This window comes from Castor canadensis, chromosome 19 (assembly GCF_047511655.1).
Source record: "Castor canadensis chromosome 19, mCasCan1.hap1v2, whole genome shotgun sequence".
Classification (NCBI taxonomy): domain Eukaryota; kingdom Metazoa; phylum Chordata; class Mammalia; order Rodentia; family Castoridae; genus Castor; species Castor canadensis.
Window position 1 is genome coordinate 3,727,955 of NC_133404.1, and position 22,395 is coordinate 3,750,349.

The window sequence follows — 22,395 nt, forward strand, 5'->3', positions numbered from 1 at the left end:
ATTCCACAACTGGCAAAACTAATTGCGGTGAGAAGAACAATAATGTAAGAGTGGTTTCGGGGAGGTCCGGGTAGGAGCCAGCATGGCTTTGGAAGAAAAGTGAAGGCCCTATTCTGGGTAAGGGAGACGGTCTGTGTCTTGACAGGCATTTGGGCTAGAGAGCTTTAGATCTGGTTTTGTCAAAACCTACCAAATGGTACAATTAAAAATTTTGCAGTTTCACTGTATAAAAATTTTTACCTAAAAAAAAAGACCAAAAATAAAGTGTGAAATTATTAAAATAGCTTTCAAATTACCTAAAATAGTCTTAAAGAGACCAGGGGCTGCCTGTTCTTAGTGATAACTGATAATTTTTAAAAATGAACTGCCACATATGTGTCAAATACTTTGCGTGGCAGTTTCCTTCAGTCATCGACAACTCTGTAAGGAGCAGGTGCCACATTCACCTCACTTTACAGATGAGAGGAGTGAGGGTGAACAAGGGCGATGTGTCATACACTTGCCATCTCAAAAACCCTGCCCGGATTTGATCTTCCCACCAATGCAGTCACCCTGTCCCACTCAAACCTGTGAGAGAATAAAATGCAAACTGAACATGGGTGAGGACTACAGGGCCAGGTTTGCACTCTTACCTCTCAGCAGGGTCGTGTGTGCTTCGGCTTTTCCCAGGTTGGTGACTCAATTTGAAGTGAAGGTGAGAGGAAGGCAAGCACACTCACTGAACAGGCCTCCCTCTGTAGGCTGGTGGATTTTCAAATGTCTTCATATAAAAGCCTATGCAGAAACTTCTGTAAGATCCAGGACTGAGGCCCTACCACTTGGTTCTTGTGCCTTCAACCCACATCTGCACCATCTGTCCAAGGTGCCAGATCCCAGGCACCCTTACTACCAGCAGCTTAGCCTGCTGCACAGAAAGGTGGTGTGTTCTGCAGGCAGGGGCGTGGACATTCACGCCTCTATATGCTCGTTCGCTCATTTGGACACATTCATTAACGTCATCAGACAATACATTGTGATACTTTTTTTGTGCTAACCATGAAACTGACTTAACAACTAATAGTTCAAGCCCTATCATTTGAAAGCTACTGTAGGGGCTGGAGCTCTAGCTTGGTGCTTGCCACACAGGCATGAGGCCCAGGGTTAGAACACCAGCATCACCACTCTGGGTAAGTGCTGGGTGCAATTCCTAATGAGTCTTCACGGTTGTCACCAGCAGAGGGTGAGTACTCACAGGCTAAGGAAAAGAGCTTGTGTAGAAGAAACTTTAGCACTAATAAAAGTGTCCTTAGGGTTAAGACTTAGAAATGAGAAGTCTTTTCACTTAAGCTTTCCCAGTAAAAATAGGCTAGAAAGTTGGTGATTATTTTTAACTGAGTGTGGCAGCACAGAAGGAAGAAGTGACAGCCAGATTCCTTAATGAGGTATCTGCTTTCCATTGCAAGCTGTGTAATTCTGTAGACTTAAATTTTCTTAGAAAAACAATAATCAAGACTTTCCTTCTTACCCAAAGCAGGGAGGGAAGGTCATGAATGTCAAGCTTGAAGTTGGTCTGAGATTCCAGAAACTGCTGCTGGGTACCTGGTGTACACTAGGCAGGCCTACACAGCTCCCTTTCAACAAACTGAAAAAGCTACTTCACACTGGTAACTGCCGTTACCTTACCCATTATCAGTGGGCCCAAAGGCCTGCCATCCAGGTCAGCAGAGGGGATACCTAACCCTGAGATGGCAGAGAGATGGTGAAGTCACAAGGTCTGTCCAGAGTGTGGTGGGAACAAAATCAATACAAACCAATTTACTTAAGATTCCTGAAGTTAAATTGTTTTTAATATTCTTAAAAGCACACAGAAGTCTTGATTTATTAAAAAAAATAAATACATGACAAATTTTTTCATGATCCTGGGGCTCTCATGAGGTCAAAGTCTTTAAGATGTGTCAATGAAAGCCTAAGACACACGTGATCTGTTAGACACACAGGAGCGCGTTCCAGTTGTGAAGCAGATTCCTTCAAGGCTCAGGAAGGACAGGCTCTGTCTTCTGTTGCAGCAAGCACACCCAGAGCCGGGCAGTGAGGCTGAGCACAGGCCACAGTAGCCTTCGACCAGCTGGCCCACAATCTGAGGAGCTGAGGCAGGAAGGTACAGGCAAGGTCCTTCAGCTCATGGTGCCACCCGGGCTTCAAAGTAAGTGCTCCCGGGGCCCCCACGGTTCTCCAGCCTTGTTGCGATTATAACGCACAGGAGTACTGCTCTGTCCTCATCCGTGGCTCTGACCGAAGTCAGAGCAGGAGATGAGAAGGTATGCTCATTAGACACAGTCATTGTTAACACTGAAAGGACACCACGATTCTGTGCCCCAGCAGTGAGCCAAGACACAGGAATCTCCCATCAGGCTTTACGAGAGCCCAGGACTGCAGATGAAGACTGTACCCTAGGCAAGGCAAGAAAGGAAGTGCTTTCTCTGGAGACACACTCTCAGGAGTGAAGAAGTCTGGCTATAATACTTGATGGTGCTGTACAGACTGGGGATTTGGGAAGTGAGGTTTTCACCCCTATAACACACAACATAAAAAGACAAAAATCCAGTTTCATTAGCGAAAGCTAAATTTCGATTAAAACTTGAAATGTTTTTATGAAGTCGCCAACAGGCTGGAATGTATCTGTACAGTTTAATCTGCTGTTGTTTCTTTGGCTGTCTTCAAATTAGATCTACAAACTGTTCTGACACCCACAAGCCTATTATCCAAACCACTTTCTTCCAGTAATTCTTTAGTTGGCTAGTTCTCCTCTCTCAGAAAGACTTCCCATGACTTCTGAATAGAAGAGTCCTTCGGCTGAAATGGCATCTCCCAGGCCCACAGTTCGAATGGGCTCTTTACACACCAACACTGCTGTGAAATGGAAAGATATCCCCTCTCTGCGCCACTCCACTACTGGCGTGCTTGGGTTCAATACGACCCTGGAGCCTGCCTCTGAATACGAAGTCATGAACTCATGGGGTGCCTTCAGAGACACTCGGCTGGCATCTATGCTTTCAGTGGCACAAGCCTGTGTCCCAGCCACACGCGCTCCTGCAGCCACAGCAGCGAGCTGATTGGCCCAGTGACCATCCACAGTGGCCAGGATGTGGTAGACCAGCGTGTGGAAATGGATCCTGGTGAGGTCTGATGCTCTGCTTTTACTCATCCCATGTTCTTTCAGGATCCAGAAGAGAATGTCACTAACCATGCCCACATCAGGAACACCGTCCCAGGAGGAGAGAGAAGAATGAGGTCCAGAGGCAGACTGGCTAAGAAACAGTAGCTCCTGTTCGTTCAGCCCAAGGGAAGTCACTGCAGGAAAGACCTGCTAACAGAAACAATGACAGGTCTCTTTCTGATGGACACACCCAGCACCTGGCTATCTTAGGAAACAGTCAATGACTGAATGGCAGGCTTCTTTTCCTTACCATGACACCCTGTCCCTGGGGTCAGTTTCAGCTATCACACCCCTAGTGGTCCCCACTGTCATGATCATAGGACAGACTGCAGAGTTGCCCTAACACTTTCAGATCCAGTGTTCTGTCTCCTGAAGTGTTGGTAGTCATTATGCCAGTCAAATGGGGAGTCCAGGGTCATGGGGCTGAGTAGGCAACACCAAGAAGCAGGAAGATGGTTTCATGTTGTAAGCAGGTGTGGATTAGGAAGATACCAGCATTGAAGTGACACTACGTAATAAACAGGAGTCGTTGGGTCCACCCCTCCCCATCCCCATGGTACTGGGGATTGAACCAGGGCCTTGTGCATGCAAGGCAAGTGTTCTATCTCTTGAGCCACGCCCCCAGCCCTTTTGCTTTTGTTTTTTTCAGCTAAGGTCTCACTAACTTTGCCCTGACTGGCCTCAAACTTGTGATCCTCCTGCATCTGGCTCCTGAGTAGCTGGGATTATAGGCATGTACCCCCACACCTGGCTGAGCTCAATTGCAATCTTACAGGGAACGACTATGTCCACCTCATTATCTTTCTTACTTAGCACTGCCCTCCTTAGAACCAGGTGATGGTTTCTACAAAGACATGGGTCCCTGAGTATGTGTACAGGTGTATGTGCAGTGCATAAAAATTTTAAAAAATAATGACCTGTAACTGTGCTGACATAAGAGAGCAGCTTCACTTACTACATGTTCTCTACCAGGCTGTGAGCCAAGAGCTTTGTCTGTATAGCTCACTGGAACCCTTGGAGGGAAGAAGGGACTCCTTCGGTCTACAGACCATGGCTCAGAAAGGTTAAGTAGAAGTTCAGAGAAGATGAAATTAAAATGGCTTATTTGTTAAAAAGTGAAGATACTCAACCTCAAAAGGAGAAATGCAAACTATACTGAAAAACGTTAAGAATGAGCCCAATTACAAATTAGGAACACTGACTGACAATGAGGAGACACGGAGGTTCACTGGTCACGACAGAGGTATCCTCCAGTGGGGGATGCTGACAGTGGGGGAAGGCTGTGCTATGTGGGGGCAGGGAGCACATGGGATGCTGTACATTCTATTCAATTTTGGTATGAACCAGCAACTGCCCTAAAAATAAAGTCTATTAAAAGGGGAAGAGGGTAACTGAGGATGCAGCACCAGTGGTATAGCACCCGCCTAGCATTTGTGAGGCCCTGGCTTCCATCCTTAGCACCACTAAAAAAAACAGGTGGGGTGGGGAAAAACTATATTAAAATGCCATTTTTCACCTGCCAGACTGACACAAATGCAAATTTTAATCACATTCTATCAACAAGGGCATGAGGAAAGAAGCACTTATAAACATTGTTTATAGCAAGAAAACTGGTAAAATTTCCAAGGAGGGCCACCTCCAACTTATAAATCCTTTCTTGGCAGGCTGTGGTGGCTGAAGCCTATAATCCCTGCTACTTGGGAGGCAGAGATCAAGGGAGATACGGTTCAAGGCCAGTCCAGGCAAAAACGTTCACAAGAACCCATCTCAACCAATTGCTGGGCATGGTGGTGCACATCTGCCATCCCAGCTATGCAGGGATGCACAACTAGAAGGATCGCAATCCAGGCTGGCCTAGGGGCATAAAGGAAGACCCTGTCTCAAAATCAAACACTGAGAAAAGGGCTGGTGGAAGGTCAAGTGACAGAGCACCTTCCTGCAAGCATGACCCTGAGTTTAACCCCAGTACAGCCAAAAAAGTAAAATAAATGTTTTCTTATGCTCCAATCCGACAATTCTGCTTCCGAGAATTTAGCATACATACTTGCTCACAGGCAAAACAGAACAGCACGCAGTGTTGTTCACTACACATCCTATGTACGAGAAGGGATGGGAAGCAATCAACCCCTCAGGGAGCACAGGCCACACAAACTGAGGAGCAGCCACACCATCCTCTAAGCAGTGAAGACTCAGGTGCCCTCCATGGGCAGCAGAGAACTCACCACCAGCAAAACAGTGCAGTGCAGAACAGCATACTCAGTGAGCTCTGAGCTATGCTATCTTTTGGGTAAAAAGGTGCAGAGAAAAGGGTGTGTTTCCATATTTTCTTATACATGCCCAAAGTAACTCTGAAGAGAGATGACACTAATGAGATTTTAAGGAAGGGCACAGATGGAGGCAAGGGAAGAGCTTGAAAGAGGGAGAGTACATTGTGTTCTTTAATACTTTCTGGGTTTGGAACCATATATTACCAATCACCACAGTAAAATGAAAGGACAAGTTACCTGGCTAAGCCATAAAGCAAGTGAGTGACCAAGGTGGTATGCTGGTCCAGTGTCTTAGCTTACGTTCTTCTGCCTCACTCACTGGGATTTATCCAGTCACTGCTGCTGTCCAAAGGCAGGAGATAAGCTCCTAGATGCCTGGTGGTGAGGGAGTCAAGTTCACCCCAAGTTTCATGACTTTGTGCTTCTTGAAATTTAACTGAAAGCAGCTGAGCTGAGCTTTTTCTGCAAAAAGTGTCCACTTTCCCCTTCCCCATTCTAAAGGGAGAGATGTGACTCACAGACCCACTCTGCTGCATCTCTAACCTCACAGAAGATCCTGTTCCAGAACAGTCCTGGATTCTTTCTAGCTGCCCATGGACTTAGGTCTGAGTGGCATGGCACCCATGTCTCAGTGAGCTGGCCCCAGAGCCCTACATGTTCCCACAGGAAAAGGGGTTCCTCTGCAAGTCGCCGAGAGGCCAAAGCCAAAGGAGGCTGTGCGAGGCCAGTGTGGTTACCTGATGCACAATGCTGCTCATGAGCTCCCTGTCGGTCATACTAGCCAGCTCTAGGTGGACTGGAATACCAGCCGGGATGTCAGAAATGGAGGTTACGAGCTGCAAAGAAAGGAGGCAGCACTGTCATTAGGACAGAAAGTCAGGTAAGAAGGAAGACATGATTACGTCCTGAGCAGCCTGGATGCCCCCTGGTACCTGCCTTCTTTGCATCCTTATGAAAGCTACAAGCAATGTGGGTTCCCACCACCTCTGTGGACAAGGGCTCTTTTTCCCAACACAAAATCACACTCGGCAAAGAGCCACCAGGGTTACAGTTGGAGGACAAAGAACTTCCCCTGTGTGTTCATGCTGTCAGCTGATTCCTGGGACCTAACCTGAGCAGTTGGCTTCAAGTGTTGTACAGATCTGCAGGGAGCACAGAATAGCTGATGTGCAGTGAGATGGTACAGGTAACACACAAGACACAAACACAAGCCCTGCAGCTGGAAGCCACACTCAGTTTAGCACAGGATGCAGTGGCTCAGGCGAGATGTTCTGACCTGTCCTGCTCAAGCTGCTGCCAAGCTATGTCCTTGGGAGACCAGGACCGAAGGCAAGGCAGCACAAGCTAGAGGCTGAGAGGGGCAGGAACCTGGAGAAAAACACCAGCTAAGGTCTGAGAGATTCTGTGACAGTGCTGTTACCTCCAAGAGTCTCTTCCTCTGGAGCTCCTTGCTTTGTCCCTCCATCATGTGCAATCCAGAGAGGACCACCAGGTCAGGCTGGAACTCCTCCAGGCTAGACACAAACACCTCCAGCATACTCATGGCCCCGTTGGAGAGGTCGTGTGAGAAGATGAACCGGTTGGCATGGGGAGCTTTATACGGGCCCCACTCCTCCCCTAGAAAAGCCCAGTCAACACAATGGGAAGAAAAGGAAGAGGCTTTCAGTCTCCCTGCTATGGGGCACTTGTAGGTTCCTCACTGAGCCTTGGTTTGAGCAGGATGGCTTCTAGCCAAGCAAACCCTAGCTACAATGCTCTAAGGTCAGTGTGGTGCCACATCCAGGGCAGTGGACAATAAAAGAAACAAACCAAAGACCTATACCCAAATCCAACAAAGAAACAGATCATGGTATGGGTCTGATATGCCTTTTTTTTCAAGGACATTAGCTCCCTTTGAGTTCCAGGAAAGCTCTGTTGTCCACTGGGCTCTTAAACACAGGACACAGTTACAGAGTGCATGGCTCCAAATACCAGCACACCACTCATACTCAGAAGACAGGTCAGGCTGTCCTTTCCATAGGCAGTGCCTGGAGCACCTTCCACTGATCTGGCATCTAAGCAGGCTGAAATCCCAAGAACCGAGCCTCCTACTGCCCTCCCCCAGCAGTGTCTGGACACTTATCCAAAGGGTGGGACTATCTGGCTGCTTCCTCCTTCTGTTTGAGGTGCTGTGGAGTAATGACTGTTCAACACCAAGTTCAAGTGCTACTTCCTCCCTAAATGTGCCCTTCCTAACTCTGCCATCCCCACCCAACCCAACTTGATGACTTCCTTGATAGGGCCACCACTGCATCCCATCATAGGACTTGGCACACGACTTTGCATTAGTGCAAAGTGCCCACCTCCTCCAGTGAATTGTGAGCTAAGGGCAGGATCCACATTCCTCCTGCCTCACACTGCACCTGGCATACAGCGTGTGAATGAATTAGCAAAGAACAATTGAATAAAAGAACAGACTGATGATGACAACAAAAATATGGGTATGAACTCCAGATCCAACACTACTCAAATTAACAAGACTTTATACAACAGGAAAAACACACTACGTTGCTATTCTCCATAATGCAAGACAGGCTCCCTGCCCCTAAACACTGACACTGCAGGAAACACAGTCTAACTCAGCCTAGGGGAAAAGAGCCACACAGCATTCACAACAAGTTGCTTTCTTCAGGGAGTGAAACAGAAACAATAATTTCTGCAAGGCCAGGACAGGAGGACGTGGTGAGTGGCTGTGTCTGCAGACACAGGACTGACAGAGCAGCAGAGAAGCATGCAGTTAATGCCTCTCTGTTCTCACAAAGCTGTGTACTTATTTCTGTAAGCAAGTTCCCTCAATTTATAACCCTGCCCTTCAGCCAGTAAGTCAGCAAAACCTCTGTGTAGTGACTCACTGGATTCCCAGCCCAAGTCTGAAAATGAGCTTCTCTGAGGGTAGTCTGGTAGGAAGAAAAGAAAAAAAAACTTGATGAATGCTCTCAGAATTTATCCATCCAGGTTAGACAGGAGCAGGAGACGGATTTCTATTAGGAAAACTGCTCTGAGGACTGCAGCCACCAGACTGTGTTCCCTCCTGGGAACTATGAAAACGTAACCTCACGTAAAGCTCAATGGAAATCACCGCTCTGCACAAAGAAAAATATAACACAGGAAAGAAAAACTGAAACGGGAGGGTTATGAACAAGGACAGAACCAATCTCCTTTCAAGACAAGCCGAGCCAGCTTCTGACCTCCATGAGAGGCATAGCTGTCAGATACATAGCACAGCCTTGCAAAGACACTGGTCTTCACTCTAGTCACCACAAAGGTGCCTAATTTATGCTCTGGGCACCAATGAAAGTGGAGTGAGACGAAATCTTGGCACATCTTAGCTATTCTGGATATCCCTGTCAGTAGTCACACTCATCAAGCAGCTCACAATGTTTGGTCCTCACCATAATGGTCAGAAGTGAAAAGTGTCACACTCATTTCCCAGCTGGAGAAATTGAGCTGAAAGTCAAAACTCTATCAGCAAATGTGCATGGCCTGCTGCAGCACTCTGCTCGCCAAATGCCTAACTGATTCTAAGAAGCACCTCAGAAAGAACCAGAAAAAAGCAACAATTCTTTTTTTATATCTGGAGAAAGGTGCAATTTTCAAGAAGCAGTACATTTTGTGTATTACATTACAGTTAATTAGTCAGTAGATGAGGTCTCTTGTCTGATTTGGAAGCAGTTCACTCAAGTATTATAAGCACTGCTTTGGCGTACCAGTTAGTGTTTGGGTACTTGAGCCGTTAATGTATATTACTAACGTGTTCAATCAAAACTCAACAGTCAGGAGTTCTCGACAGAGGAAGAGATGCAGCAGGAAATACACAGAATCAAAGCAAGTCCGGGTATTTAAGATTCTCACAGAAATAAGGCCTGTAGTCTTTATAACACATAAAATCAACTGGGGGTGGGATGGGGTTAATTTGGATTTATAAATACCAGAATATTATGTAATGGGAACTAACAGAAGTGATGCTAAATACACAGTGCTTCCACTCCAAAGGAAAAAAAAAGTACTCCAAAGAAAGCTTGCCCAACACCTGGAACCAATCCCAGGTAGCTTGAGCAAATCGGTCAGAAAACCCCAGTGCAGAACCCGGCAGAGCTGGGCAAGCACTGCCTGCCCTTTTCTGTTCTTAGAACAAAGGAAAACTTGACAAACATGGCTACCATGTCCTTGCTTTTCCTCAGGAGGCCCACTTTCCTGCAGCCCAATTTCCCTTGGGCTCAGAGCAATTCTCTTTGTAGACCCGAGGACTGCCTTCTGTGCTGTAATACTTTATACCACTCTCCTGGAGATAATGGACAATGTGTGCTTTGGGGACCAGTGGGTCAGGAAACGTTCTGGTACAGGGGCATGAACAGGATCCTGCTAATTTACAAGGATGAATTTCTGGCACAAACTGCAGCCTGACAACACACAGTGCCCTGACCAGTCTTACCACCTGCACTTACTCATTGCCCTTACCTGCTTGATACTCCAAAATGAGGTGGAACTCATCCACTTCCTGCAGCGACTCTGGTGGAACAAATACATTGTCATCGAGAAGTTCATGTAGCTTAGGGCCAACGGGACCACAAAGAAGAACCTAAAGACAAACAATGTGAAACCAGTATAACAGGAGATCTGCTCTTTTCCCACAGAATCTGAATGGAAACAGAGAAGGTTCATTCAGGCCAATTTTATTCATTTCAACAAAATATTGGAAGCCAATCTCATTTCAAAAGTTCTCGGTTTGGAGGCATGGAACATAGGGCTTAGGCCTGTGGAGGGTATGGCCACAATGTACCTAAAAAGGAGAGGATGACAAGCCTCAAATCATTGCTGATGGGGACCTAAAAAATGCTGCAACTCATCTTCCTTGTTATGGATTGAATCTTTGTATCTACCCCCGCCCCCAAAAGTTCAGACACTGAAACCCTAGAGAGGGTCTTTAGAAGGTATTAAGATTAAATGAAGCCTAAGGTGCAGTCCTAATCAGATAGAACTGGTGACCTCACAAGGTACACACACAGCAACATATGCAGATCTCAGCCCCAACTTCTCCAGAGACTATGAGCAAATGCTGGTCTCAGGGGAGTACAAGGTCAACCTTGTACTCAAGGCACAACTTCCAGGGCACTGTCCTGTGGAGGACAGGTTTTAGGGACTCTGATGAGAAGGACCTAGACTCTCTCTAAAGAGTGTCCGATCCATCTTTTCTTTTCTTCTCCTACTAGCTGATTAAGGATGCCGACTGTAAAAATCTTTACCTATGCGACCCTCCTACCCACACTTGCTATATAGCTTGGGACGAAAAAAGTGCACCAACATGCTAGCTTATTGGTTCAGACAGGGTTTCGCCAACTGTTGACTGGGGCTGGACTCAAACTGTGATCCTCCTGATCTCTACCTCTCAAATAGCTGGAATTATGGCTATTCTGCCACCACACCAGACTTTTTTTTTGGCTTTTTGACACAAGGTCTCACTACATATCTCAGACTAGCCTTGAACTTGTGATCTTTCTGCCTGCCTCTCAACCGATGGGATTATGGGTGTCCTCCACCATGCCTGGCTATAGCAATCACTTTTAAGTTCTACTTAGACCACATGGTTTAAGTCTGGAAGACACTCTTCAATTTACTTTCATCTCCCATTTTTCAACACTTGGGATCCAGGATCATCAACACAGCTCATCATCAGCTATATGGTCCCCAGTCTCAGGTGCTGACTCCAGAGCCCACATGCTCTAACTACCACACGATACGATTCATGGGAACATGTGTTCTAGGTCAGCATGCCTAGGCTGGCATCCTAGTTCCAGTAGTTATCAGTTGTGAACGTCTCTATGCCCAGGTTTCCTTGTGTAGAAAGCAAGGGCAATGACTTTATCAGTATCTACTGGCCTGACAGGGATGCTGAAGTAAGTACATGTAAGCACTCAGGGAGTTCACATTCCCACTGCTTTGCTACTGATGCCACATCACTTTCTAACAGAAAGCCCAGGGACTAGCACACAGCAAGTGATCCATAAACTAAAGCAAGGAACAAATGTTTCTGAAGATGTTTCTGTTTTCTTGTTCTTGAAATTACTGAAACACTAATGAAAGACACAAGTTTTAATCTGGAATCTGACCTACCTTTAAATCTGAGTTGGCTGCAAATTTCTGTCCAATTAAAGCTGCATTTCCTCCCACATAGTGCTGTAAGACAGTTCAAAGCCATTAGACAGCATTGTAGCACAACTGTATTACCCAAGCTTAATCATTTTTAACATCAAAAATTTATAGTTCATTTTTCCCCAAAAAACATTTTACACTAAAAGACATAGCTACGGCTAAAGACACAGCAACAAAGAGTAACAAGGAAGGGGGAAGAAAATAAATATGCTACCCATGAAAATTAGTATGACTGTCTTAGCTTAGAACAAATTGGCTCTGAGCTTCAAGGAGGCAAGAACAGATATAAACACGAAAGGTGGACTAGGCCTTACCTTCTACCTTCTAACCCTGCGAAGTGACTGCATGTTTATGGCACTCTTGCCTGAAAAATGATTCAGCAGATAGATTTTTTTTCAGTGCTGGAGGTTGGACCCAGCCTTATGCACACCAGGCAAGTATTCTAACACCGAGGTACATCCTCAGCCCTAAAATGTAACTCTTCAGTGAGGCTCTCTTTATCTGATCCATGCTTTCCTTTCCATCTCCTGCCCTTCCTTCCACACCAGCCTTCCTGTCTCTGTGCTTTTAGCAGTTTCCTTGATGAGGATGCCCATCTCTTCTCCTACACCAGGTAAAGCCCTGATCACTTAAGAGAATCTGCTGCACCATCACCTCTTGTCACAGTCTGTCTTCCCTCCCCACCAGCATTTAGGCCTCCACAGATGCCCTCCGAGTGGAACCGGAGACCACTTCCCAGTCCTCTGAGAAAGTCCCTAATATGGTCTCGTCTTACAGCCAACCTATCATCATCGAGGTGCACACTAGCTTGTTTAGGGCAGGGACTAGCTTCTCACAATAAGGGCTCATGTGTTTCCCAACTGATAGTTGGGAAATACAAAGGTAATGGCCCTAATGGTCCTAACAGGACCATATCTTCCTTTAAACACCAATCCTCTCAGCTGGAGAGAAGGTGACTCCAGGCTGGTGCAAGGTGCTGCTAAGGAGGGACCCAGAGGCCCTGGAAATCTGAGATCTGTGAAGGTGCTGTTCTATTCAGAAACTTGAGAAGCCTAATCAGCGGTTGTGCCACTATCCAAGTCCTGAACCCAGGCTAGACAGAGACCCAACAAGTGATTCTAGATGCTGGACGCCACTCTCATTCCATGGTTTTGGGTTAATCGATCTCTGAATTAAGGAGGGGCAGGAATAATTTTCTAGAGATAAACTCTAACTTTCTGTGATAGGGAGGCTCACATCTGGCCTTATAACATGTCAGTCTTAATGCTTTAGTTAACTATGATGGCGAGAGGAATTCTTAGGGGAAGTACTGACACTTACAAAATGGAGCCAGATTTTTCAGACGGTTATTAGCTGTCATTTGTCAGACAACCTTCTATACAACTTAAGAAAGGTTGAAAAGGCACCAAACTGAGCATTAGTAGAAGGTAAGAAATGCATTTTAGTTTTTACAATGTTAAAAAATACCTTGGACCACCAAAAAACCAACATAAAGTTTGTACAGAACTCTTTTTCATTACAAAGCACAAGGCAAGATCAAAGGAGAAAGGACGGAAGACAAAGCAAGTGGCGGTTTAAACACCACGACCACAAAGACTTCTGTGGTCATGTCGGAACCCGTGTGGCTGGGGGTGGGGCTCAAACAGTAAAACACCTGTTAGCAAGTGCAAGGCCTAAGTTCAAACCCCACTACTGCCCCCCGCCCCAAATAGATTCTCACATTAAGAGATGAGACTCACTACTGAGTTCAGCTGTCGTGATCATAACTAACATTTTAACAACTTTAACTTTCCTTTAGAAACTAATGCCTATGAGTGTTTCTAATGTTCAAATGGGCCACTTCAAAGGACAAAAACACTAATAAAAACTCACAAGTCAGCAAAATAAAAATGGTCACAAAGGTCTGTCTGTAAAAGGTTCCAATTAAAAAGCGTTAAGAGCTTCCCTGGCTAAAATTACAGACCCAGAATGGGGTGCCCAGCCAAAGGAGGGTCTTAGAAAAGGAGGTAAAACTGCTGGGGGCTGGAGTGGGAGGAAGACGCTCAACAACCAATCAAAGCCCAATGTCAAGAGGCAGGAGGGCAGGTACAGCAGCAGGCGCTTGAGGGTGAGATGGAAGAGCCAAGGCTGAATCTCCAACCCTGGCTGTCTTTACTGTATGAGCTTTCAGGATGTCATGCCTGGACCATAGCCTCTAAGGCTTTGTGATCACCTGGTGAATCACAGACAAAGTGAATTGTTCTGACAGTGTTCCACCCTACAGATCAATGGTTCTCAAAACAGGGTCCTCAGACCAACATCACCAACTGGGAAACTTGCTGAGATGGTAAATTCTTGTTTTCCAGCCACATGTATTGAATTGGAACAGTGAACAGGCTCAGGACTCTGTTTCAACAGTCCCTCCAAGGAACTGCAATGCATGGCCAAGTCTGAGAACCATCAATCTAGGTCAATAGTTTTCAACCAGGGGTGATTTTGCTCCTCTCCTCCTCCCCACCCATGACACAGTGGACAATGTCTGGAGACATTCTGGTCATCACAGCTGGGGAAAGGGACAGTGTGCTTAGTGAGCAAGGGCCAGAGAGGCTGCTGAACATCCTACAACACAAAGGTCAGCCCTCCACCACCAAAGCATTATCCATCCCAAATGTCAGCAGTGCCTCTGCTGAGAAACCCTAACCAACAAACAAAAGCAAGGCCCCACTTCTCCTTCCCATGTGAACACTACATCTAGCTCTCGATGGCTTTGGTCTTGCTCTCCTGCTCAGGGACCACTCAGCCATACTAAGATTACAACAAATTATTTTAAAAAAGTTTTACAGCCAGAACCAGTTAGGAGTAGACATGCTTCTTCCCTCCCTTTAGCTTGGATAACATGAAGGAAAAAAAAAATGGAGGAATTTAATGACGAACCAGAAACAAAATCTCAGTAAATACACTTGATTAATGTTGGCTCAACTGAACTGACTAGGAACAGCAGAATTAATAAAACATCAACTTTACAAGGAAGGAAAACACTGTAGAACTGGATTTCCAACGGTCACCACCATCTTGGGGCCAAGTGGAGGAGAAAGGGGCTTCTTTTCCCACAATGTCAATGCACCGCTGGTGAAGCAGACAGACCTGGGCGTCTGGAAACTCTGATGCAGCATGGACAATGTCATGAAAGCTCTCCTTATCACTGAAGAAGCGCTCAGCAGCTGCTCCCTTCCCCATGAAGTGAACGAAGGCTTCTTCCAGATCATTCTTTGAATGCAGAATGGCGTGATCTCTCCCATTCCCAGGACTCAGGCCAAGTGCCTGTAAGAGCTTCACGCCCGAGAGCACCACATCGACACACGCATTGACTCTGGAAGGAGAGAGAGTGTGAAAGGAGTTGAGAAGCAGCCAGCCCAGAAGCACTGGGACAGTTCCTGCGCAGTTAGCCACAAGGAAAGGTTTTAGATGACCATGTTCAAACAGGAAACAGCTGAAGTAGATTTGACACCTCAGCTGGGAAGGAAACAGCACATGGCAGAGGGAAAACAACTTTATCTGGATGTATGTATTCAGATCAGAAGACAGGACCTGTTTCAAGAGTTTGGCAAATTTTCTGGGCCTGGTGGTACACACCTGTAATTCCAGCAGGAGGCTGAGGCAGGAGGATGGTGAGTGCGTGGCTAGCCTGGGCTAAACAGTGATTGTCTATCTCAAAAAACAAACCAAACTAATAAAAAAACAAAAGAAGAGTTTAGCAGACTTTCCTTCAGTTACAAAGTGAGAGCACATGTGCTTAGCGTGTAGCGAAAGTTACATGGGAACCAAAAGGCAGCACTGCTGAGAAAACGCCTACAAGTCAAACTGTCTGGAGTCACACAGGCTGTGTGACTTGACTAAGTTGCTTTAATTTCCAAGTCTGTTTTCCTCGTCTATAAAATGGCAATAATATGAGTCGCAAACTCAGAGCAATTCTGAAGGTTAAATAAACTAATGTACACTTAGGAACAGTACTTGGTGCAAAGAAGGCAGAACATCAACTTTAATTCAAAGCTAAACATCAGACACCTTCCGTCCAAAGGTAAGAGGATGGTGGTGAGACAGAGTAAACACTGGAGCACCCACACACTCCCAGCTGGAACCGATCTGGTGAGGCTTTAAGGGCTGAGTTCCACGTGTGGCACTTGGCAGGTACCAGAACTGATCCCTGAACTTAAAAGGGCTGGAGAAAAGACAGTGTTGCATCACCTGGTTGGCTCTATGAACATTGTAAAGCATTAAGGTTCCCAGCCTGGCATCTCCTACACGGAGATGAATGGCTTATATGTATTTTCACTGTTTCTGTGTCACAAGTCATCCTGCTTTTAAAGAGAAAGGATAACACAGTAACAAAAACAGGAGTACTGGCACAAAAACAAGCGTAGACCAATGGTACAGAATAGAAGACCCAAAAAGAAGCCTACGCAGGTATAGCCATCTGGTTCCTGACAAAGGTGCCAAAAACATACACTGGAAAAAGACAGTCTCTTTAACAAGTGGTGTGGGAAAAACTGGGTATCCACATGTAGAAGACTGAAACCAGATCCCTGTCTCTCACCATGTACGAAAATCAGCTCAAACTGCATCAAAGACCTTAATGTAAGACCCAAAACTTTGAAACTACCAGAGGAAAACACAGGGGAAATACTTCTTGATATAGGTATAGGCAATGACTTTCTGAATAGGACTCCAATAGCTCAGGAAATAGCAAGAAGGACAAATTTTAAAACTTTTGTTTTAAAATTTTGTTTACAGCAAAGTAAACAATTACCAGAGTGATGCGACAGCCTACAGGATAGGAAGAAAATCCTTGCCAGTTATTCATCTGATAGTTGATTAATATCCAGAATATGTTAAGAAACTAAAAAAAAAAAATACCAAAAGAATAACCCAATCAATAAACGAACTGAGCAGTAAATGAACAGTACTTCAAATGAAGAAGTACAAATGACCAATAAATACATTTAAAAAACATTCACCATCTTCAGCCATCAGAGAAATGCAAATCAAAACGACACTGAGCTCCCTGTATAGCTATCCTTATCTCAATTAGCAAAAACCCTTGGTCCTTCCTATTACTGCTTATACTCTCTCTTCAACAAAATTAGAGATAAGGGCAAAATAGGTTCTGCCAGTTATTGAGGGGTTGGGGTGGAGAGGGAGGGGGCAGCGGGGGGGGGTAATGTGGGAGTGGGGGGAGAAATGACCCAAACATTGTATGCACATACAAATAAAAAAATAATAAGAAGAAACAATGAAAACTATAAAATGTTGCTGAAAGAAATTATATTTGGCACAAATAAATGAAAAGTCAACTATTTAAAAAAAAAAAACAAAAAAACGACACTGAGATTCTACCTTACTCCCGTCAGAATGGCTATCACGAAAACAAAAAACAGGCAGGGTGCTGTGGCACATGCCTGAAATCTCAGCACAAGGGAGAATGAGGTAAGAGGATCATTAAGTTCAACACCAGCCTGGGCTACACAGTAAGACCCTGCCTTAAAAGTCTTACACAAGAAAAATTTTTATTCCATAACTTTTACAGTTTTTATAAATTAAAAAAAAAAAAATCACTGAACACCTATGTGCCAGATAACAAACTAGGCACTTTCATGTGTACTTGTTACCTAACAGTTAATCAGAGAAGACTTTTCCTCTGACTCCCCTCAACTCCATGACATCCCCAAACGCTCACATCCGCTAAGCTGCCTTGCTGTCAAGGGAAAGAGCAGGAGAGAAGGAGCTAACAAGACAAAATGTGACAAAGGCAAAACTGCAAACTACAGTTAAGAACTGTATAGAATTCTGTTGGTTCCTGAATAAACCTGCATTGCTGCTGAAGAAAGTTTATTTAAAAGATTAGTATGATTTTGGAGAAAACAGAGGCACTGGAAACCTTGGCCTTCTGGTCCACTAGCAGACTTGGGGGGTAAAGTGAACACAGTTCTCCCTTCCACACGGTAAGCTCCTCGGTGGCAGGAGTGATGCTTCTGACTACTTCCCTCCTGCCTCATTCTCTGTAAAATGTTTTCCAAGGTTCCTCTTAGCTTTCACATTTTGTGCACCAGAGAGCTAATTCTACCAATGAAAGATACAGAACTGTAGCAAAATCAGAGGGTGGGCAGCCATGCCTGGCTGAACGATGGATGGTTCATCACGAGGAAACACTACAGGTGAGGCAGACATTGTAGACAGATGACCCGAGCTGCAAAGCACTCACACACAGGTAGTCAACAATGTACTCAGCTAAGAAGTGAGGCTGTGGTTGTCTACTGTTCCAAAGGCTATATACTGAGGTTTATCTGATACTGAATTCCACCCAGGAAGCCCACACAAACTCAGCTCTGGGTGAAAGGACTGGCCTTGACTTTGGACACAGAATGCTGATTTAGCTAGAGTGGAGAATTTTTACAGGGGAGAAGAGCAGGATAGTTCAGGGTGAGGAGTTACAGGGAAAGAATGTCAGGATGAATCTTCAAGGAGCAATAGGTACCAGGATCCAATATGGAAGCAGGGGAGGAACTCACAGGTCCACAAAGATGTGATGCTGGGCTCCAACCTAAGTGCTGACATCTCCAGAAACTGCAGCCCTGCCTCCCACTCTGCTCTGAACTCTAGCAGCCGAGGGTGCAACTTCATCTGAAATTCAACAAGAATGTTCCTTTCCCTTCCTCTGAAATCCAGCTTAACTTCCTCCACAAACTTGTCCCCTTTTCTAAATCTCTTTTAATATGTCAACACGGTGGTATGAACATAAAACCAGAAATGGGAGACTAGGTTAAGTTGTACCTTTGGCACCTGATGGTTGTGTGATCCTGGACAAATCAGTGTTTCCAAGCTTGTTTATTCATCTGTGACAACGGATGAGCACATCTGTATCTGCCTACCTCATGAGGCTGCCTCTCAAATCTTATCTTGTACCACCACTGCCAAGCCAATGGTTCAGGCTATTCTCGCCCTATACCCACACCCTACAATGGCCTCTTTACCATCGTCAGGGTCTACAGACATTCCTCCCTAGGAATCACACTAAATTGTTTTGAGCCAGCCAAGTGAGGGGAGGGGTGGGGCAGGGCGAGGAATGACACTCCTGAGAAATCAAAACAACACAAACATGCGCAGAGGTTTGAACTCATGGATTCACACTTGGTAGGCAGTTGCTCTATCACTTGGGCCACACCTCCAGTCCCCATATCCTCAACTTTAATCTAAAAATCTCTTCGGATAATGAGAAATGTACTAACTGGTTAGTGATGCCCATGAAAACATGTACCAGGAAGTCAGGTTAGAACCATTGCTCAAAATATGCCCTACACATTCCTATGTTACCCTCAGCAAAGAGCTTACATCACTTCCTGCTTACAAACCTTTAGGGCTTCCCCACTGCTTACTGACATGAAGCCCGTCACAGTCAAGCCCTACTTGGGATCTTTTCACATTTCTTCACCCTAAGACTCTTGCCCAGAAACCACGCTCATTTTCACATTTGGTTCCCTTGCCTACATGGTGGTTCCCCCACCTTTGCTTGGAGAAGTCTTTCTTCTCCAGGGTCTGTCACACAAGTCACTGCAGAATGTATTTTGCACCAAAGTGGCACCAAGATGTCCCATCCCACATGTTCTTTGTACAATGCGACATTGATACTCCTCCCATCAAATTATGGTCTGTCCTGCCCCTTAAAGCCAGGTGGAACTGTGACTGGTAAAACTGACCCTGTGTACTTCTGAGGTTAAATCCTAAGCAACATTAAGCCCTCTGCCTGGTCCTCTTGGGACAATTCCTCTCCTAACACAGTCTTCCTGTGAGAGAAGCTAAACAGTTAGAGAGAAGCCTCATGTGGGTGGAAAATCCCAGTAGTGGTTCTAGCCACAATCAACATTACCGATGAATCCAGTCACAGCCACCTTCTGACACAACTGCTTTTCTGCCTCTGGTTAGAAATGCCCAGCTCAGCCCAAATCTCAGAATAACAAAAATCAAAAATAACTGCTGTTTTAAGCTGCTAAGTTTGAGGGTGATTTACTACCTTGCAGAAGTAAACAGAACACTGTCTTCTCAGAGTTTTTTCTGATACCCTCTCCTGGGAAGAATTAGTTATCCTTGTGTAGGACACCAGGACTACCCCTCTCTTACTACTAGTTCAACAAAGCACTCTGCACAACTGTTATGGACAATGGTATCTCTTACCCCACCAAATTCATGTATTAAAGCCCTAGCCCCCAGTGCAACTTTATTTGGACATTTGGACTCGGGGTCTTTAAGCACACAACTGAGGTTGTATGAGCCACACAAATGGGCCTTATCCAACAGGACCGGTGTCCACTTAAGAGGAAGAGAAAGCTGGGTCCCAGTGGCTCATGCCTGTAATCCTAGCTACTCAGGAGGAAAATATCAGAAGCATCATGGTTCAAAGCCAGCCCAGGCAAATAGTTTGGGAGAGCCTATCTTGAAAAACCCAACACTTGGTGGAGAGGCTCAAAAAACAGAGCACCTGCCAAGCCAAGAGTAAGGCCCTGAGTTCAAACCCCAGTACCATGGGCTCAAGCACTGTAGAGCACTTCCCTGAGTTCAACCACCCAGTACCAGCAAAACAAAAAAGGAAGAGAAAAAAAACACTAAAAAAAAAAAGAGGATGAGACTCCAGGAGAGTGCACACACACAGAAAGACCATGTGAGGACACAGTGAAAAGCTGGCCATCTGCAAGCTAGGAAGAAAAGCCTCAAGGCCTCAACCAGTACCAACCCTACCAGCACCTGGATTTTGGACAATAAATATAATCTTCAAAACCAATAGAAATTTTGTGTTTAAGCTATCTATCAGTCTTGGTATTCTGTTCTGACAGCCCAAGAAGATTAATACAACAATATCTTTTTCCAACAAATGAGGCCCTTATCTGTATCCTCAGAACCCGACACAGACCTGACATGAATCGTGCAGTGGGTGAGGATGTGTTGAATGAAATTAAGAAGCTGATAAGGAGGTGGGTGAAAGAGACTGCACTTGAAAAAGGCAAAAGGAGATTGCTTCTTACATGGATCAAAAATGTGCGAAAGGATTTTTTTAAAAGTACCATTTAACATTTGAGTGCTTTCAAAAGCCCATACTATATAGAGTAAATGGGTTACTTCACTTAGTCTTCAGGATAACTTGACTCTACCTTACGCCTCCTGGCCCCAACACTTACAAAATAGTATGAAACTTGACAGAAGGTGTGCTTTTTTATGATCTTTGAGGTGATGGGAAGAAAACTCAACTCAAACTAAGACAGGGACTAAAGCTCAGTGTAAAGGAAATAACGACATTCTTGTGAGGAGAAAAAGAAAGGCACTATGATTTGGGAAAATCATAAATATGCAATGTCACTGAAGTCAGGGAAGAAAGGTTTCAAAGCAGACAGCCGATAATGAAGTCTTTAGGGAAAAAAAAAGGCAGCTGAATTTGAAAATCACGAGTTCCCATACAGAGGTGGGCACCGCCAAGGAACGGGAACATAGGGCGCAAAGAAAGTCGGTAGGTAAAGTCAGGGCCGATCTTCAAGTTCAGAGACCAAGCACCTCCGACTGCCGCCGGAGCAGCGGGGCTGAAAGCGGGACCCCGGAGGCCGTAAGGGAAAGGAGGCAGGCTAAAAGGGGTCTGCAAGAGGCTAGTAGGGCTGGTCCCATAGAGAGGGGCGCAGGGGCTGGCCGAGTGGAAAAGCAGCCTCTGAGTCTCAGCAGAGGTGACGAAGAGAGGCTCGATCTAGCGCCCGACACGCCCTGCCAGGAGGGCGACGCGGCCGCGGGCACCTCCCGAGCCCTCTGGAAAGCCGCTTCAGCACGGGCTGTCCCTTCTGGCCGAGGTCCGCGCGACCTCCAGGGCGGACCTCGGAGACCCGGAGCCCCAGGTCCCACTGGCACTCACCCTACGGCCACGCGGCGCCAGCGCCGGGCGGGCTGCACGATAAGCGCGTCCCAAGCGGCCGCCAACCGGCCTTCGGGAGACACAGGTCCGGGGGGCACGGGCGCCGGCCCCAGCCGCAGCGAGCTCCAGAGCGAGCGCAGCGCCGAGCCCGGCAGCTCCGGCTCCAGTAGGAAGAGGCAGCCCACTGCCAGCGCCAAGAAGCCCGCGCACGCAGAGCCGCGCCACAGCGCCATGGGGACCGCAGCGCCGCACTGACCACGTCGGGCTCCTTCCCTGGCCCGCACTTCTTCCGGGCTCGGCGCGCGCTGACGTCAAACGCGCGTGCGTCACGCCGGCGCGCGGCGAGCCCCTCCCCCGGGGGCGGGGCAGTGGGCGTGGCTACGTCGACGCAGGGGCGGGGAGCCGCTTGGTCCTCATCTTGGCGCTTGGCGGCCCCGCGCTTCGTGGAGGAGCGTGGACGAGGGGTGTTAGGCTGATCCCGGGCTCTGCACATCTTCCCAGAACTGCAGCTGTACCCCGAGATAGAGGGGCAGGAATACGTTTGCTTCCCCAGAAAAGTGAAACGGGCAGATTATGAAGAAGCAGATAAACCTCGCCTTAATTTTTTTTTTTTTTTTTTGCGGTACTGGAGTTTAAACTCAAGGCCTCTAGACTGGCTAGACAGGCGCACTAACACTTGAACTACCCTGCCAGCACATGTGTGTGTGTGTGTGTGTGTGTGTGTGTGTGTGTGTGTGTGTGTGTGTGTGTGTGTGTGTGTGTGTTATGTACTTTTGACATAGAGTCTCGCTTTTTTTCTCCAGGCTGGCACCAGACAGATTTTC

General features: G+C 46.3%; 1 protein-coding gene across 10 annotated transcripts in view; it reads right to left on the reverse strand.

Moving 5' to 3' along the window:
* Positions 1 to 21,863, reverse strand: part of Adpgk (ADP dependent glucokinase) — a 30,538-nt gene extending 8,675 nt beyond the window's left edge. Inside the window, exons 1-8 of one of the 10 annotated variants that reach the window (XM_074061513.1) lie at positions 21,572 to 21,863; positions 14,656 to 15,001; positions 11,614 to 11,676; positions 9,961 to 10,081; positions 6,884 to 7,080; positions 6,201 to 6,299; positions 3,224 to 3,343; positions 1,809 to 2,550 (exon numbers count right to left, since the gene is read on the reverse strand). In XM_074061513.1, the coding sequence (XP_073917614.1) occupies positions 2,545 to 2,550; positions 3,224 to 3,343; positions 6,201 to 6,299; positions 6,884 to 7,080; positions 9,961 to 10,081; positions 11,614 to 11,676; positions 14,656 to 15,001; positions 21,572 to 21,804 (1,185 nt within the window). In that variant the 5' untranslated portion in view covers positions 21,805 to 21,863 and the 3' untranslated portion in view covers positions 1,809 to 2,544. Of the gene's footprint in view, positions 1 to 1,808; positions 3,347 to 6,200; positions 6,300 to 6,883; positions 7,081 to 9,960; positions 10,082 to 11,613; positions 11,677 to 14,655; positions 15,002 to 21,571 lie in introns of those variants that run through there. The other 9 variants (XM_074061512.1, XM_074061511.1, XM_074061510.1 and 6 more) reach the window with 9 other exon arrangements.
* Between the last annotated feature and the right edge of the window lie 532 nt (positions 21,864 to 22,395).